Source organism: Hibiscus syriacus, unplaced genomic scaffold, assembly GCF_006381635.1.
Source record: "Hibiscus syriacus cultivar Baekdansim isolate YM2019G1 unplaced genomic scaffold, ASM638163v2 tig00015498_pilon, whole genome shotgun sequence".
NCBI lineage: Eukaryota > Viridiplantae > Streptophyta > Magnoliopsida > Malvales > Malvaceae > Hibiscus > Hibiscus syriacus.
In genome coordinates this window covers 143,665-163,114 of record NW_024062367.1, presented here as the reverse complement: position 1 = coordinate 163,114, position 19,450 = coordinate 143,665, and the positions used below count along the sequence as shown (strand labels likewise).

General features: G+C 32.4%; 1 protein-coding gene and 1 pseudogene across 1 annotated transcript; both read right to left on the bottom strand.

Annotated features, from left to right (window-relative positions):
• Positions 1 to 1,875: 1,875 nt before the first annotated feature.
• LOC120207957 (RING-H2 finger protein ATL38-like) lies at positions 1,876 to 18,643 on the bottom strand. The gene is made up of 4 exons (XM_039207337.1): positions 18,631 to 18,643; positions 4,256 to 4,419; positions 3,228 to 3,325; positions 1,876 to 2,412 (listed from the first exon to the last, which is right to left on the bottom strand). The coding sequence occupies exons 2-4, from the start codon at positions 4,412 to 4,414 to the stop codon at positions 1,974 to 1,976; spliced, it is 696 nt and encodes a 231-aa protein (XP_039063268.1). The 5' UTR covers positions 4,415 to 4,419; positions 18,631 to 18,643; the 3' UTR covers positions 1,876 to 1,973.
• On the bottom strand, positions 9,029 to 14,292 carry LOC120207925 (annotated as a pseudogene).
• Positions 18,644 to 19,450: the final 807 nt, after the last annotated feature.

Sequence of the window (19,450 nt, the reverse complement as noted above, 5' to 3'; positions counted from 1 at the left end):
ATATCCCTCATTGTAAATTTTGTTTTATTTTTTTTCAAGAGACAGTAAACAAGCATTTTACTTTTGTGGAGAAAGCATTTGAACCATGGAGAGTGATGTTCCAGTCTTCGAAAAGAATACATGTGGTAGTGTCCCCTGGCCTATTGGGCAATTTTATATTGTAGCCTCAGATTGGCATTTAGCGGCCAATCAATTGACTCGTGATTCCACGGTAATCGTACTAGCTGATTATTTAGTGACGCTTTTAAATGTCACTAAAAGTATTACACCGTTTGTAATATGTAAAGCATGGGGGAAGATTAAAGAAAACGACTAAAATTTTACCCTTAATTCTTTAACTCAAGAAATTTAACAAAATAATTATAAAATAATTTCAACCGATTGAAAATTAAGATAACTTAATTTATTTTTAAAATTTTGAAACTTTTCAATTTCGTCCAAACAAAATTAAATCGGTCATGTACTAAAAGAAACTTAGATTTAATTCTAGTTTTACAACTGAGTCAACAAAACTGCCAAAACTAGACCTGACAAAGTTGAGCCGAATTTGATTATCTGAATCGATTTACCTAATCCAATACTTGATATTAAACAGAACATGATAATTAAATTTGATTCGATACTCGACCTATGCCCGATCCAAAATTTAGCGAAATCGAAATCAATCATAACTGAAATTAACTCGAACCGAAACAGAAATTAACCCGAACCAAAAGCAACCCGAATTAAAATTAACTCAAACTGAAAGTAACCCGAACTGAAATTAACTCGAATAGAAAGAAACTCGAATTGAATCCGAACCGAAAGCAACCCAAACAAATTGAAATTGATAAAAGTTATTAAACGATAAAAGTTATTTTCAATAATAAAGCAATTTAAATAAAATTGATAATTTATTAAAAATATTAGATTTATAATAAAATAATGGAAAATTTAAGAGGAATATAAAAGTAAGAATCTAATTGTAAGATTGAAATCAATAATAAATAAAGTTTACTTATCTTACTTGTTAAAAAAATATTATATGTATAATAAAAATAATAGAAAACAACTAAAACAAATGAAATAATATTAGATTTATAATAAAAATAATATAAAGTTTACTGATGCTACGACTAAAAATTAACAAATAAAGTTATGTATTATTTTTTAAAATTTAATAAAAATATTAAATTTATAATTGAAAATATTTTTTAATAAAGTTTATTTCTTTATTAAATAGTTTCATTATAAACTTTTCATACGAGATCAATATAAAATTTTGATAACAAATTCTAACACATTTTATATAATCATATTTGTGTCAAATTACCGATTTATCATCTCTAAATAATGGTTTAATTCAAAATATTGAACGATTGAGAATTGAAATTAAACCTAAATGATAAAATTAACAAATAAGAAGACATATTTTTACAAGTATATATCAATTATTTTATATATACTTGATTTTGATTAGACTCATAACCAATTCAACCCGAATTAATCTGATCTAAGGGTTGACCTAAACCGAAAATCAACTGATCCGATATTAACCCGATCCAAAATCTAACCAATCCGTTATTAATTCAACCAAAAAATCAACCGATCCAATATTGACCCGACCCAAAAAATCAATCGATCCGATATTGATCCGAACCGGAAAACAACTGATCCAATAATCACTAACCCAAAAATTGACCAACTCGATACCCGACCCGACCCAATTCACTGTACACCCGAATTAGATCCGAACAAAATTAAACCGAATTTAATCTAAACCCGAAATTACCCTACCCAAAATTACTCAACCCAAACCCAATCCGAATGATCCGTTTACCGCCTCTAGCCAAACCATCTAATATTGAGGATTAAAATTACACAAAAACAAGCAGATTTTCGAAATATTTACAATAACCCACCAAAAAAATAACAAACGGAAACCAATCCACTTCACAACCACGAGACCTTTACAATCAACAAACAAGGATAATTCAAGGGTTTGAAGGGCATTCCACAAGCTTCTTTCTCGACTCTTTAATGGCGTTTTCATCGTCTTTGATCGTACGGGACATGTTTTCCCCTGCTTCTGGATTTCCATTTCTTCCCACACTTGCAAAAGAATTCTCTTGAATCGGTTCCATTGCAGGGTTGTCGCGGGTTCTCAATGAAAAACCCTGCCCTCTCAACAAACAGTTGTACGCGTGTGTGTCGAAAGACTCTCTCCCGAAATGCGATCGAATGGCGGAACTGAACAACGGTTGCATCGACCGTTTCTTCTCGGGGAATTCGCGTAGTGACACTCGGCAAACAGGGCACGTGGAATGCTGTTGTAGCCATATATCGATGCATGTTACATGGAAGGAGTGGCCACAATAGGGGAGGATTCTCAAGGTGTCTTCACAACGGTATTCCGAAAGGCAAACTGCACACCTGCGGCACATAGCAATTCAAAATTTTTATTAGCTGCGTCCGGATTAAGATGCTATAAGCAATCCAAGTGAAGAAAATACGTAAAAACCTCTAAAAACAAACGAATTATTGATGAAATAAATAAGAATCCCAGAAAGCAGGAACACTTCAAAATGAATTATTAAAGAACAATATTCTGTCATGTACAATCATCAGTTACATTATCAGAAGAATCCCAAATCAATTAGCAATAATAAGAAAAGAAAGCAGCATTGTTAACAATCCCAAAGCACAGTAAATATGGAGGATGGCTGTTCCATCAAATCCATACCCATATCTGAAAGTGTTGGACACAGCTGTTGAACATGGGCACTCCAAGGAAAATGAAGAGTCAGAGCAACATAAGCTCCGCCCCTTCCCTCGTTATTTTAACTATTATTTACAGAATAAATGGCTCAACTTACTGGGGAAAAAACTATTAAAGCCAAAACAGACTAATTCCCATATAAAAACGTTTACGGACAAAACCAGGAAGAAATACTCAATTTGCCCACACAGAAATAGCATCAGTATCTGAACAACCGTCCATAGTCTATCACATTTGTGACTTGATGATGCGAGACATATTAACAAAGGCCGATAATGCTTAATGCCAACATCTTCACTGTGAAAAGAAAATTGAATACAACAAAATGTAATAACTAACCTCAACCTGCAAATCCAAGGCATCTAGCACTTTTTCATGGAAAACTTATCTTCATGATATAATGTAAAATAGTATATAGTAAAGAAACGTGCAATAATTTCCTAAACAAAGCAAGGTTCCAAGCACGTACTGAGCATCTTTGTCAGCTGAGAAGCACTCCTCGCAGAAATTCTTCGTCGGGAAATTTGCAACAACAACGGGCTCAAGACCGTGTGTACCCCTTTCGAGCTGCATATACAAAATTCAATATCAATAGCGAATGAGGATCACTCCATAAAGAATGAATGAAACAATTGAAAAGATAATAAACATGAGATAATGATTCAGGTTTACTTCTATTACTTTCTGATTTTCATTTTTGTCTGGTTGGTTTTAGCAAAATGTCTGACTACGTTGCTAAAATTCTTCAATTTTTTTCTAGGAATATTTATGTCCAACTCATACTTTCCAAGAACACTCTAAATACATGTAAATTTTGGGGATGTTGAACATATCTGTGGGACACATCCCGATCCGAGACTCACCCAAGTCTGAATATAACTAAAATGACAAACATTTTCTCTTTTTCCCCTTTTCTCATCTACCTTTTAGTTCACATATAAACAAAGGCATTGGAGCTTAAAAGCCAAAAATCCTCCAAAATCATTACATCACATCTAACAATTTTAAGAAAAACTTATGAACCACCCAAAGAAAACCATAAATAAAAGTTCTGTGGAAACCATTTTAGAAGTTTAAATGCAGAAGTAAACAATATCAACTATAATCCATACATAAATTCAAATTTCCACATAAGAAATGCCCAAAAGGGAAAAAAATTCAAGATTCCTAAACATATGGGGGAAGTGCCTTCAACCTTCTCTTCAGTACCCTCAAAATTTATCCTTTCATTGCTAATGTTGAATAACCACTAACAATCAGATTCCAAATGTTAAAACCCTATTATTATGGAAAATTTGTGAAATTGACCAGAAATATTATATATATTAAAAATGTTAGGAAATAATTGCTTTCCATCAGTATAGTTGAACATCCAACCAAACCAGAATTGTTAATAATAATAAATAATAAAAAAAAGAACACAACCCAGTTCTGGAAATTTAAGAATTAAGACCCCCAAAAAAAGTTTTCTTAAAAAAGAAAAGAAAAAAAGCTTACCATACTAAGATCAGATCTTGAAGAAACTGCGAGGGATCTCCGAGAAGCTCTGAGCTGAATCCGAGCACAAATCAGACGTGTACAAATAAACACTATGAACATAATACTCACAGTGAAACCTATGACTGTCATCACCAAATTCATCCCTCCCGATATCATTTTTCCTAATTATATACGAAACAAACGTAAGAAAGAAAAGAAAATCAACTTCTCAAGCTCATTCCAATCAGCAGTAACAAAAGTGAAGCGATTCCAAGACAACTCATTTTCGATTCACACGAGCATGGTATGAAATTGAAGGCTTTAGTGACAGTGTGAAACCACTAGAAGTGAAAGAGTTTGAGGTTTGACGCTGACTGTTCCATTGATGGAAACAGAGAGGGAATCCATTGGATAAAAGAAAATTTAAGGACTAATGATATAATTTGATTTAACACATTTTACAACATGATCAAAATTTAAAATATAAAAGGTATAGGCACCAAAAATAATTAAATTAAAATATAGTGACTAAATCCACAACTTATGCATATTACAAGTGCTAATAATAGAATTTATGCGATGTAAGATTGAAAAGAACACAATATGATAGGAAATGATGAAAGATGACCCCATTTGAAAAGTACATCCATCATATTGTAATTCAGAAAATATCTATGAGTAGATAAAATTAGTTGACCCTTATTCCCATATGTAATGGGATAAGGGGAGGTACGATAGTAGGCTGTTGAGAGTAGTTTTCGTGGAAGACCTCCGAATTATGAATTGTCCACCTTGGGACTCGATCCCACAACTCTAAAGTTAATAATCTTATGCTCTACCAACTGAGCTGGACAGACAATTATATGAGTATATATTTTAAGGAAATCCCACTTAAAATAAACTGAAAATTTATGTACGGGTTTACTCTTTTTTTTAGAAAAAATATTTTTTAAAAAATATGAAATTTCACCATCGCTATTGAGAAGTGAATTATTATATAAAGATAACTTGAAGTTACAGTCAGGAAAATGATATTTTTTTATTAAATTTCTCCAACTTGTTTGTAAAGTTGTAGGCAAGTTGGGAAAACAAAATGATATGATGTCTGAGGCTATGGTCTTCCATTTTACCAAAATGATTTTACTAATAATCATTACATGAAAACCACAAGAAGGTGATGCCAAACAGTCACGGTCGTCAGGCCTCCATTTGATGGACAATTAGCGTTAGCATTTCCATTAAAAGTCTACCATTTAGGGTTTAATATTTGTTATAACAGTTCACAGATTTTATCAAAAATTTCAAAATTATTAGAGGTTTAGTCCAAAATTTTTAAAAAGTACTGTGAGACTTAATAATATTTTAAAAAAACGTGAGGGTCTAATTAAAATTTTTATTTTTTTTGAGAAATTTAATATTTTTTTACAATTTAGAAGTAAATTATTGAAAATATTCAAAAACATGGATGGGTTTAATTTCCATTGATATTGTTAAATGAAACTGAAAAGATCATGTCGAAATATGTAAAATTATATAAGGAGGACAACATGAAATCATATGCAGAATTGTGTAAAATTATTACAAGGTATATGAATACAATTTTATTTGAGTTGGTTTTGTACGAAAAATTATTTCTTAAAATATTTAAATATAATTATTTAAACGTATGTTTATTGAGTGACTAAACATAAAATTTACACACATACACTGTTATTGTTTGACTGGTTTGCGTTTATGTAATTACTTGTCTGTATTAATGTGTTTTATTTTTTTTTTATAAAATTTATATTATTTTCTCTTCTTTTAATTTGATATTGAATGATGGAAGCTACTCCCCGTAAATACATCTTTTTAAAACTATAAAAATGTAAATATAAATTATTTAAAATAAAATATTAATTATATTATATTCCATGCTTTTTAACACTTTTTAAATAATTTTTAAAGGTAAATTATATATCTTTTTTATTTTTTTTAAATATTATAGAAAATAATGTAATTAATTTTTTATTATAAATGATTTACTTTTAAATTTTTAACTAATTTATAATATACACGTTGAGTCCTTTAGAGTTTCAAATTTTTTATAAATTAAACTAATAGTGCTTAGTATTAATAGTGTTCAACGGTGTTCGTTAAACGTGACAAACTCATCCTTTCTTAAATAAACATTTTAGTATTATTTTCATAAATAAAAATGAATAATTGATATTGAATGATGCAAATATTAGAAGTTACAATGCATCTTTTAAAAAGTATATATAGCCTATGTGACACATCTTTATTAAAAGGATAATAATTTTTAATATTATTTACGTAAATAAAAATGATATTTTTCTAATGAAATTGGCCTAATAACGTGTTATATGTATTTGGTTTAGAAGCTTGTTAGAATTTAACCTCAAACAAACTTTAACTTGAATTTTATATATAACTTTGTCTACTTTTTTTTATGTTAGTTAATAATCTTGCGATGATTTGCAATTTATACTTTTTTTTTTTTTGCCTTAAGTAGGGATGGTCATGGGACCCGAAATCGACGGGTTCCGATTCGATCAGATCAGGTTGGATTTAAAAAAAATTGATTTAGGGTCGGATTTTTTTTATATGATGTCCGGGTCGGATTGGGTTCAGATTTAGGGTGAAAAATACTCGACCGTATAATTTTATTTTATATATTTAGGAATAATTACAATAATACCCCTCTATATATTATTTTTTCAATTAAGTCACTGTTTTTATTGAATAAAAATAATTTTTTTTATTATTTCGGGTAGGGTCGGGTCGGGTTTTTAAGTTATATATCGGGTCGGGTTCGAATCGGGTGAAAACTTGTTTTGGTCGGGTCAGATCGGGTCTCGGGTGGAGGACTCCTTATTCTGATGTCGGGTTGAGTGGACCAAAAACTCGACCCATGCCCATTCCTACTAGTTAGTTAGGGGACTTATCCAAAGAGCATATATATGGACTTTATTTAATGTTAAAAGGTGTATGGAAAGTTCAACTACAAATTTGGAATGAGATTTTTAAGGATTAAAGTTTTGGAAGTGTGTTGTTTGTGGTTCGATGATCTCATAGACCATTTGGTGCATTAGGACAAGGCATTTCATTGGTTTAGTTCATTCATTTTAAAAATTTTAATGCATTAATGCTTAATGTATTGATGCTGTATAATTTTATACTTTTATTAAGAAATTATATAATGTATATTAATTATTAGAAATAACATAAATTTATTTTTTATAATTTTTTTTGAAAGAGGTAGTCTTGTATGATTTTATTAAAACAACTATACAAAATAAGACGAAGCATGAACTTTGTAAAATATATATATGTTGATAAGCTGACCAATGACCAATGACCATGAGGGTTTCATCAGATTTTACAAATTTTTATAAGCTTTTTGTCCTTTTTTTATTAAGTTAAAGGTAATTTTATAAACTAATATATGTTCTAAATCAACTATTTGACACTAAATGCTCGATCATCTATGTTGCAGTCGTTGGTGTCCGAATCCGAGATCTCTAAAAATAATAATCATTACTTTAACCATTAAGATAATTTAGTTCCTGCAATAATTTTTTTTCATCTTACGTTATTATAATCGATTCTTTCCATATAATTTGCTCCATCAATTGATCACTTGAAATATATTGACTCTCGATTTATAGGAAGTCAAAGCAGACACACTTATTTGAATCTATATGGTTTTTATTTTAAATGTAGGCGCTCTTTCAACGGATATATAAATAAAAAAACATAAATGAATTTTAGTTTAATGTATAATCAGATATATGGATTTGGATTTGTATGATCGCATACATAAAATTTAAATTTTATAAATTATTAAAATTATTATTGATGCAACATCATTTTAAATTACATATGGTATAACTGAATAATTATACTTATCCATATCAGATTTATTGAATGTATTTATTTATTATATTATAATCTTGTTGAAAGTCCACTGCTTTGTTGATAAGATGAAGGGAAAATGTCAAATAAAGAAAGATAATGATGATATCAAAGAAGCACAAACACGCTTATTAGAGTCAATAAACCATGATTACTATCATCTTTAGTATATATTGCTAGTGGATGTTGTTGCATGTTTCCACTCATAAATGGATTGTTTACTTATTATTTTCACTGAGTTTCCCATTTTTGGATAATTGGGAAATTTCAGTGATGACAATGCCATTCTGTCCATTACCACATTGGAGAGATGCAGTATCCCCAACCCCATATCATCAATGGCTTCATGTCATCTGCAACGTGCGGTGGGATGGGTATCAAACAAATACTAAAGCATTCCACAGTATCGTTCGATTTGATTTAACTCGATAAAGTTTAAATTGAAGTTTCATTAGATTCAAAAATTGGTAAATTTAATATTACGAAGCCCGTCTTAAATTCGAAATCAACAATTAAACTCAACTCAAATTCGAAATATTCTTAGATTTAGTACGGTTGAAGCTCAAACTCAAGTTTAAATCTAAACTTTTAGTAAATAAAAATTTTATACTGCATTTTTATTATAAAAAATAGCATATAAATATTAATATTAATATTATTAATAATTTAATTTAAAAATTTAATAAATTAATATTTTTATTACTCGCAAGTTTTTGAGTGGGTATCAAGTAACTCGCCTTGGAGTCAAATTAAAAGAAAAAATTAAAGGTTTTAATTAAATTTGAAATGGGTATGAAAGAGCAACATATTACAAGGTCGGTATCTATAAAAGAAGTTACAATGAGACAATTATTCATGTTGTGTGCATTTTGCTCATCTCCTTTGGAAGCTAAGGAACTTGATTCCATAGGCAAAGACAAATAAGAACAGAAGCACCCATCCGATGTGAGCCGCAACGATAGCCGGAAGGAAATCATACTTGAACCCAAGTGTCTCGAGGTAAGCCTTCACCGTCGTTTCGATTCCTTCAGTTATCTTGACCGGATCGAGTTTATCTCCCACTTGGGATGTCACAAGGCCATTGATAGTCCATGCCACTGGAGAAGCCCAGTAGTACCACCTCCACCATATTGGAATTTCCTGCATATGTTCCAATCATACACTTTCATTTTCATTTCTTTCTAGTAATGTTGGATTCAATGGATTGAATGCTTTTTGTGTGTTTTGGAACTTACCGTTCTAGGGATGAGGAAACCGGAGAAGAGGTTCCAAAAGCTTAGGAAAAAGGACATGACAATGGCAGCGAATTGATGGTTAGGCGTTAGAGCTACAAGCATCATCCCGTAGAGTGTGAAGTACATGAAGCACATCAATATGAAGTAGTAGAACAAGAAGAACTTCCCCACGTTCATCTCGAATCCGATCATCGAGTAAAGCAATAGACTGTACGCCAATGTCTGGATCGAAACACAGATTGCCTCTACTGCTACCTGTAAATAACCACAATGTCGGTTATGTTGACTGCATGTGCACTTATGTGTTGATCTTCTCCGTCTGGTTGTATTAATATCGAAAGTTTTCTTCTTCTTTTACCTTAGCAAATGCATTAGGCAATGGTGAATACATTCCGGATGCTCGTTCTCGATAGAAGACTGTTCTTTCGATTGCCACAACAGATTGCACAGCTGATGTGTTGGTGGCTCCTAGGAACAGGACAGCTGAGTACATAGCTCCCAACAGGTTCATTAGATCTTGCTCCTTATGTCTGTTCAAAGCAGGTTTCGAATGCTGAATTGTATTTTTTTTTATTAAAGAACCAACGAAATGACAACTGCATAAGAATTTTAGGACTTACATCTTATCTCCTTTGCCCCAAAAAATCATTCGGAATATGAGACCGACGAAAAATGTCATGAAGAATCGAATGGCATTGTATTGTGGATTCCTCCAATACGAGTTGTGCTGCTTCCAGAAGCAGGCTTTGCATTGAGTGAAGAAGTCTTGAGAGTATGTAGTGGGGAAATGAAGGTCCTTAGTTCCAGGGACTGGGATGCTTAAATCTTTAATAAGCTCCTCATTTTTCCTGGTACATTTACAACATTTCAGATGTAGAGATAAAAATGGAGCCAATAGTTTCAGTTTTACTTACCTATAAAGTTCAGATTTGGCATAAATCTCACTAAAATCGACATCGAGTTGAGCTTCGACAGCAGTGGAACTAATGTCCGGCATCCATGTTGCAGGGTTGCAACCTTCTTTGATCTTGGGAACCCCTAGGACAGCCTACAGGAAGATTTTATACTTTAGCTGAAATGGAAGCCTCCATGAGTTCTAACACTATTGATAAAATGTATGCAACTCAACGTGATCGGAAACTCATCCATGACTGTAATTTTAATCCAAGTATGCGGTGTGAGAAAAATGATTCTTACTTCGAAGTATTTGATAAGTTTGTGAGAATGGCGCCCAAGAGGTCCAGCATAAATGACTTGTCCACCTCTTTTCATCAGGAATAGCTGAAATGAAAAGGGGAATCTATTGAGCAAATGCAATAGGAGCTAATGGTTTTCCGATGCCGAAAGTTTAAGATTACCTCATCAAAGGCTTCGAAAATGTCTATGCTATGTTGGTGAATTGTACAGACAACAGTTCTTCCTGTGTCCACTGTATTTCTCACAGTACGCATGACAATAGCAGCCGCTCTAGCATCGAGTCCTGATGTCGGCTCGTCCATGAAGATGATTGATGGATTGGCAACTAATTCGACAGCTATTGTAAGCCTTTTTCTTTGTTCAGTTGAGAGGCCATTGACACCGGGAAGGCCAACGAGAGAGTTCTTGAGAGGATTTAGCTCTACCAACTCCATCACTTCTTCAACAAACATCTGTTGCACAAATGAATACAGCACTTATGTAAGTTTCTTTAGCTTCAAGGTGAAGCTATGCAGAGTATAGAAAATAAAGCAATAAAGATCTGGATTAAAAAGAAGAACGTGCCTTTCTTGTTTCTGCATTGACATCCTTTGCAAGACGAAGCCAGGCAGAGTACACGAGAGACTCAAAGACAGTAACATGTGGAGAATGGATATCGTTTTGTTCACAGTAACCAGTAACCCGAGCAAACGTTTGTTGGTTCTTCGGGTAACCAGAAATGCTGATACTTCCTTCAATGTAGACACCGGTTTTTCTTCCTGCTAGAACATCCATCAAGGTGGTCTTTCCTGCTCCACTGACCCCAACTAATGCTGTTAGCACACCAGGCCTAAATGCACCACTTACGTCTCGTAGCAATTGAAGACGAGTCTCTTCGATCCCCTTGGCTCTTCATTTCCTGAATAGGATACCACAAATTAGCATCAACTTATATTCATAATCCTTGTCTTTTGGTAAAAGGCAAAAATTATGGATAAGGGATACACAGCAGGCATATCAACATAGTAATTCACATGGTCGAAAGCAAGTGACAAGGGTTGGAAAGGTAACACCATTCCTCTCTTTGAAGGTGCTTGGTTTGCAGCACAAGAAAACGAGTTGTCGAGATTATTCTTCACTGCCATATCGGTTGATGGTGAACACATTTCTACAGACTTTAAGTTAGGCTGTCAATCGGACGATGGCTGATTCTTGCTCTCGTCGTCTTCTTCCAGAGTAACAGCTTTGGAATCCCCCAGAGCTGCAATTGGTTTCCAAAATTACTTTTAAAACTGGAACCAGACTTTAAGTTAGGCTGCAATCGGACGAAGGCCCATGCCGGATAGAATAAAAAATCCCTTTGTTTGAAGAAAACTGGAAGCCTAAATATGGTGAGTGCAAGCTCTGCCATCCCATTGAACATGACATTAATGAGACTAAAGAAGAGTGCACCATAAAATTTTGTTCCATTTAATATATGACCAGCTTCAATTTTGGTCCTGAAGAACACTGTGAAAGCAATGACAGACATAATGGTAATCTGTGTGGTCTTGAATATATATACGAACGAGTTACGCTTCATCAGTAGCCATTCCCTGGCAAAACAGGCCTTGAAAAGTTCCCAGTTTGATATTCCATACTTTTGTTTCACCAATGCAGCTTGATGAGTTCTGGATTTATCATAATGTATCCTGAGCTCATCGTTGAGCTTTTGACCGACATGGAAAGAGTTGAAATGCTCCACGAATTTCGGCACCGATACGTATTGGTAAGGCTCATTTTCTCTACACCAGTACTGCTGTTGGTCTTTCCTGGAAGTCACTTCTTGTAGGAAATCAGCAATTCCTTTCCTTTCAGGGCATTTGAACCCCACACTTTCAAAGAACTCGAGAACATGTTCTAGTGGTCCTTGATAGACTATCTTACCCTCGGAAAGCAAGATAATGTCGTCGAAAAGGTCGTAGGTTTCCGGTGCAGGTTGCAACAGAGAGATCAACATGGTTACATCCATGATATGAACCATCTGCTTCATAAACCTTACAATCTGAAAAGTTGTGGAACTATCCAAACCGGTTGAAATCTCATCCATGAAAAGAGCTTTGGCGGGTCCAACCAACATCTCTCCTGCATTTTGTACAACAATCTCATCTTAGGCCGATCTTATGCAAATGATTTTAAAATATTTACACACGATGGAACTTAAAAATACCGAGATTACCTGTAGTTACACGTTACTTTTGTCCGCCATATATGCCCCTTCTCATGTCATCACCCACCATAATATCAGAACAGATATCCAGTCCAAGAATCTATCATTACATCATAGTTACAAAGTTAAATTTTACAACTTGGTTGCTTGAACTCTTCATTTTGTTCCGAGTATTTGTATCTGAGACTCGAGAAACATGCACAATGGAGACTAAAAAAACAGTAAAAAAGTGGACAAACCTTGAGCACATAATCAGTAACCAGACTAGTGTTTTGGCCAGCCATAGCAGTAGCTTTCATGAAAGCATCAATCTCAGGGTCTGGTTTAATGCCGGCCTGTTTTTCTCGCCTTGATAACTCGCCAAGAGTTCATATCGAGTCCCAACTCCCAAGCAGAGCCCCGAGAAATCTAGTGTTTCCCTCAGTCATCTCACCATGGTGAAGATCATGTTGACTTATATAGGCACTTGTTCTTTGAGGTATGAATTCTTCAAATTCATGGCCGCAGTATGTTATTTTTCCTGATACCTGTTCCAAATTTGAACACCGTTCATCAGTAAAATCAAACCTAAAAAGCAGTATAATGGTGCTTTTAAATAATCAAACTCGAAGATTTGATAATATACCCTTAGACCAGTGTCGATTTTCCCTGCGAGTGACTGCAAAAGTGTAGTTTTTCCAGACCCCGGTGGTCCTAAAAGCAGTGTCATTTTTGTAAAAGAAAATAAGTCAAATTTCCAACAACATTATATTCAAGTTAATTGAAGTTCGCCCCTAGCATAAAATCTTACACATACCTCGATGGTTTCACTATTCCATTGACATCCCGAAGTATATTGACCACTCTTTTCTTAGAAGGAGAAAGCTTGATTAATCCAAGAACTCCCTGTTTTTAATACACCATTAAAATCAAAACTAAGAACTTGAAGCATACATGCATGTAATAGTTTCTTCAAAGACACAGTTAAATTTAATCACCTCGACAGCGTTCAACGTTGAATTAAGCAAAGTTGGAAGAGCCCTTGTTCCAGGATAAGCATCTCCTTCAATGGATAAATGCTGGAATCGAACTTCAATCTTTGGAACATCAATTCCCACTCTATTAGTTCTCTCTCGGAGTCTACTAAGAAACCTCTCATTATCATCTTCCACAACTCTTAGTATACTTTCCATGAGGTTCTTCTTGTCATTCATGTCGAGGTTCGTGATGTCAACTTGTTCGTATCCGATTTTTCCTTCATCGAGGGCATGCTTCAGCATCGCTTGTCGGATACGATCGTTTGTCGGAAGCCGTTCGATGGCGGCCCATTTGAGTTCCTCTTCGTCTTCTTCCCTTCCGCTTCGTTGGAAAACATCGGTTTGATTGTTCCATGCTCCTCGGATACTAGCCGAAGCCCAACCTCTCCTGCTCCCCGATGTCAAACTCATATTTCTCCGGCTCAACGAGCGGTTGCTGCTCATTGAACGACTCATCGACCGGACAGGGTTGTCTCCCGCAAATGCCGATGCCATGACCAATGCCTTTCGTTCTTCTTCTACTTTGCTGCTATATAATTAACGTTTGACAACTCAAACAACCAAAAGAATTAAACATATGTGAAAGGAATGTAGATTCTGAGGTGGTCGGAGAGGAGGCACGGTTTATATAGCTGAAGATCATTACAAGATGAGTGTTGTTCCGACAGAAACAGGCATTCCACAGTTTGAAATAAGGATGAAACATTTTTCATGTAATTATTCTGATTTTCGTCATCTTTCTCTCTTCGTTTAGCAGTTAATATTTTAATAATCATCAACGACATATTTCATGATTTTATCAATAAATCATCTCCATCAAGTTTTTTTTTATTATTTATTTCTAGATCATAATTGTGTAACTGTGAACTTCCATCCATTGAAAGAAAAATTTAAACGTATGAAAAATTTATTTGATAAATTTAATGCTTAAGTTATTAAAATATTAATTATATAAAAATAAAATAATATCAGCATAATGTAGAAAATACAATATCATATGGTATATTATATGAGGTTAATCATGGAATCATAGACCGCGTAACAACAAAACTGGAAATTTATTTTTCCTTCTCACGATTAGATTCGAAGTTTAATTAATGCCATGTTTTAACGGGTAGTTTTGCATGAGAGATTATTTTGTCGTGTCGTCTACAACCGGTGGACACCATTAACAGAAATTAATATTAATTTAAATATTTTCAATTTAAAATTTAAAATAAACTGCATAAAATATTATTAAGTGTTGTATGGTTTATATTATTGAAATTTTAACTTTTTTTAATTATAACACTAAACTTTGATTTTTGTTTTAATATGCCACTAGATTGTTAAATTTTAACGGTACGATAAAATAGACACATCTTTTGTCACGGTAAAGACGTGAATAAAACGACGTTAAACGACAATGACTATTGATACTCAAAATGATGTCGTTTTAGGCACTAAACTTCAATGTGCATCAATTTTTCTATTAAATTTTTAATCAAATTATTTTGTTACCACACTTTTCGATCTCTGTCGACTGCCAATCATCATCCATCATCGATCTTTTTTGCAGTAAGATCGATACCAAAATATTCGTATTTCACTCCTCTTATTTCTCTTAGGATCGGTTTTCCATGAAATTCAATTAAAAATTATTGAAAATTTATTTAAAAATTTGAAGTATTAATACTCTGATCTATTTCAATGATCGTTCGATTAGGTTATTTTTTAGGTATGTCGTTCGTCTTCTCAAATAAATATTTCTCACTGTTTGAATTTTTAAACAAATACCTCAATTAAAAATGTTAGTTTTTTGTTTAATTTTATCAATTGTCATGAAAAATTAATCTTAGGAGAAGAAAAAAAGAAGTAAAATGTGAATGTTTTAGTACCAATCTTTCCACGAAAGACGATCAATGGTGGACGACGATTAACTGCTGGTGGCGGCAGAAAAAGTATAATGCTAAAAATGAAACTGTTTAAAAGTGACGAAATCGATACACAACTAAATTTCAATGCCTAAAATGGCATCAATTTATCCACATTATCACAATGACAAAAAATATGCGTCATGCCTAAAATGGCATCAATTTATCCACATTATCACAATGACAAAAAATATGCGTCATAAAAAATTTAACGATTCAGCGGTATAATTGAAGTCAAAACTAAAGTTTAGTAGTATTAGATAAATAGAAAGTTCAATGATATAAACAAAAAATTATCTTAAATTAGCACGAATTAAGTTATATCAGTGATAAAAAATTGATGTTATTCATTGAGGTCATGTGTTTAAACATCATAAATATTAAAAATGTGAACATTTCACGTTAAATGATTAAAAATTATCTTTTAAATATATATTATCTTATACTTATATCAAATTAATCGTATTTTTAAAAATTAATTTACTTTTACGTGGCTTCGGCCCTCAATTAAATGTTAAAAATGTAGTTGTAATGTCAATGTAACCACCACATACTTACTTGTCCGGGTTATATCCGTTCAAATTGCAGACCAACTGATCAGCTTTTAAGATTACTTGAACAGCCTGTCTACTCCATGAGATTGCATGAAATAAGGGGAAAACTATACATTTAATGCTCTAATTATCACTTTTATTTATGTTTAGTCATTCGATTATATTTTTTAAAATCATATTTAATATTACATTTTAATTTCATTTTGTTTATCTATAGTAAAAAAATTAACAATGATATTGACATGTAACATCATCTTTGATTTTTTTAAAAAGATGTCATGTCAGTAGTTATTTTTTTAACATCATGTAAATAAAATAGAATCAAAATGTAACGTTAAGTAGGGTGAGCGTTCGATCGAGTCGAGTCAAAAAATTTTGAGTTATTGGAGTTGATAAGTTCTATTTTATATCTCGGATTTGATTTGAAATTTTTTCGAGTCGAGTCGGTTTTATAAAATTCGAGTTGAGTCAAAATTTTGTGTTTCTATTTAAATTTAATAATAATATTTATAATATTATGAAATTATTTAATTCTAATTTAAATGATATTTTATAATCATATACAATATATATATATATATACATTTTTTTGTATTTTTTTCATATGTGATTTACATATACCATATAAAGTTGAGGGAGTCAACTCAAATTTTGACTTAAACTTGAAAATCAATCTACTAATTATTAAAATTTTCAAGTTATTCGAGTTGTATTTTACAACTCGATTTGAATTTGAATTTTTTTCGAGTCTAGTCGAGTTTATGAAATTATAATTCGAACTCAATTTAAGTCGAGTTTTTTCGAATCGAGTCGAGTAAAAAATCAATTTTTCGAGTCGAGTCGAGTTTTGCTCACCCCTAATGTTAAGTATGATTTTGAAAAAGATAATAATCGACCAAAAACTAGACAAAGATGATAGTTGAAGTACTAAGTGTAGTTTACCCAAAAAGAAGCAATAGCGAAAGACAACTGAGCTACCTAAAGGATATTAAGGTTGCACGTCTACGCCATCATCTTCATTATTCATTACAACCAAGCTTTCATGTTTTCCAGAAATTTATTCAGCAGTATTGACATTAATTTACAGACTCCATGGAAAAAATAACCTTTCCTCTCATATTGTACCCATTTTCGGCCGTATCAGGATGCTTCCTCTGCAAAATCTGTATTCCCCTAGATGAAAACATATGCGTTGAACCTAACAAAAAAATATACAAACATAAATCCGGATATCGTATCGTGTCGTGTTTATCGTGATTACATACATGAATATTACGGCTGCAAATAGAGCTGACACTATGGGAAAAAAAAGTAAAGATGATGAATTAGTAGTTACTTGTTTTCCTTTGAATGTAGTGTTGTTCCGGGGCTGAAAGTTTCTGAGCCAGGACGACGGCGGAGCAATCTCGCCGACGGCTTGAATTCGGAGCTGGGAACGAGTCCGTTTGGGCGTCAAAACAAGAACATCAAAAAGGCGAATGAAAATGCCGGCAAGTCCAAGCAACACCACCATGGCAATGATCTCCACAAGAAGCAATATTATTAGTTCCATGGAGGGCATCTGATGGATACCTTAAATCTTTTTAATATATACAAATTTGAACTTGATGGAATATGGTATGATTACTTGGTCAGCAAAGTCGATGAGGTGGTTGGGTTTCCCTTGTTGAATGAGTCCCTCCATATTTTCTAACTTATCAAACTGTACCATGATTAGTTGATAAAGATGTTATTCAACAATAATTTATAATTTATTTTAAGGTTAAGGGTCACTTTTGTCTTTGTAGTAGACTTAATTTATTATTTTCATCTCTATCGTATTTTCACATCAATTTAGCCCTCAAAATTATTTAATTGCTTCATTCTAAACCCTACTTAAAACCCTAAACCCTAGAGTTATAATTTTAAGTTAAGAGTATGACATAGAATGATGCAATTGAGCAATTTTGGGGACTAAATTGATGCGAAAATACGATAAGAGTGAAAGTGATAAATTGAGTTTACTACATGGACAAAAGTTACCCTTTTGTCTTTATTTTATTAGTAAAATAATTTATTTTTTTATTATTAGACTTGGGTATGAACAAATTAAGTTTGGGGAAGAAACCTCAAATAAGATTTTTAATAAATTAGACAAGCTAATATTTTTATAAAGATATTATTTGTTTCATTAATTAATTACATTTTTCAGATAAATATTAAAATTCTAATATTTATAGAGATGAGATTATATGAATATTCTTAATCACGGATCAATTAATAGGTTTTATTATTATTACTTTATTTGTTATAAAAGAGGACACAATTTAAGGTGCAAATACAATAATATGATTCTATATTGTTAAATTTTACTATAAGATTTTTCGAACCACTTTAATTATATATGTGTTTCATTTATATTTTATATTTTCCATCTCATTTAAATAGTTTTTTATTGATCTTTTTATAATCAAAATCTTTTATTTTAATTTCTTATCATTTAAATTTTATTATTATTAACACTTTAAGAAAATATATTTTAAAAACTTCATATATTATAAAATAAAGTTATTTAAAATAATTATAATTAAAATTTGAAAAGTTTTACCACCAAAACATTTTAATGGAATAAAACAAAATAAGACGTGGGGGATATGATAACAAAAATAACTAATAAAAACAAGATTTTTTTTGGATAAATTAATCAGTTTCATTATCCAAAGAACAAGTTCAACAACAAGAACAGAAACTGCTACAAAACCAGCAGTGTTTTGTAGGCAAAACTGCTAGGTTAATGCAAATGGAAACGTTAATTCCCAAAATAATGTTATCAGCTGATTATTTCCCCAAATGGGGTGTTTGCTACAGAAAAATGCAAAAGTTGGGATATCTCGGCGTCTTTAGTGTTGCATTTTGAACCTCTCGACGTCTTCAACTATTGTTGGATATCTCGGCGTCTTTTGTATTTGTTTGAGGATGTCTCGGCGTCTTCAACATAATTTCCATGTAAAATAGGATCTCTCGGCGCCTTTGCATGCAAATTGGGACAATTTCCATGCTCGTTGGATATCTAGGCGTCTTTCATCTGGAGTTTGCAGCAAAACCAATCAATAAAAGCAAATCAATAATGCCAAAGCAAAATTTATAAAAGCAATTGCAAAAGCATTGGGGTCGGGGACATCATTAAACAAAAACATAAATTTTATTAAAGAA

Coding starts and splice junctions, on each gene's coding strand:
- LOC120207957 (XM_039207337.1), bottom strand. CDS start 4,414: ATGATATCGGGAGGGATGAATTTGGTGATGACAGTCATAGGTTTCACT. Junction 3,326..4,255: donor CAAGATCTGATCTTAGTATG/GTAAGCTTTTTT, acceptor TTGTATATGCAG/CTCGAAAGGGGTACACACGG. Junction 2,413..3,227: donor TCAGCTGACAAAGATGCTCA/GTACGTGCTTGG, acceptor TATGTGCCGCAG/GTGTGCAGTTTGCCTTTCGG.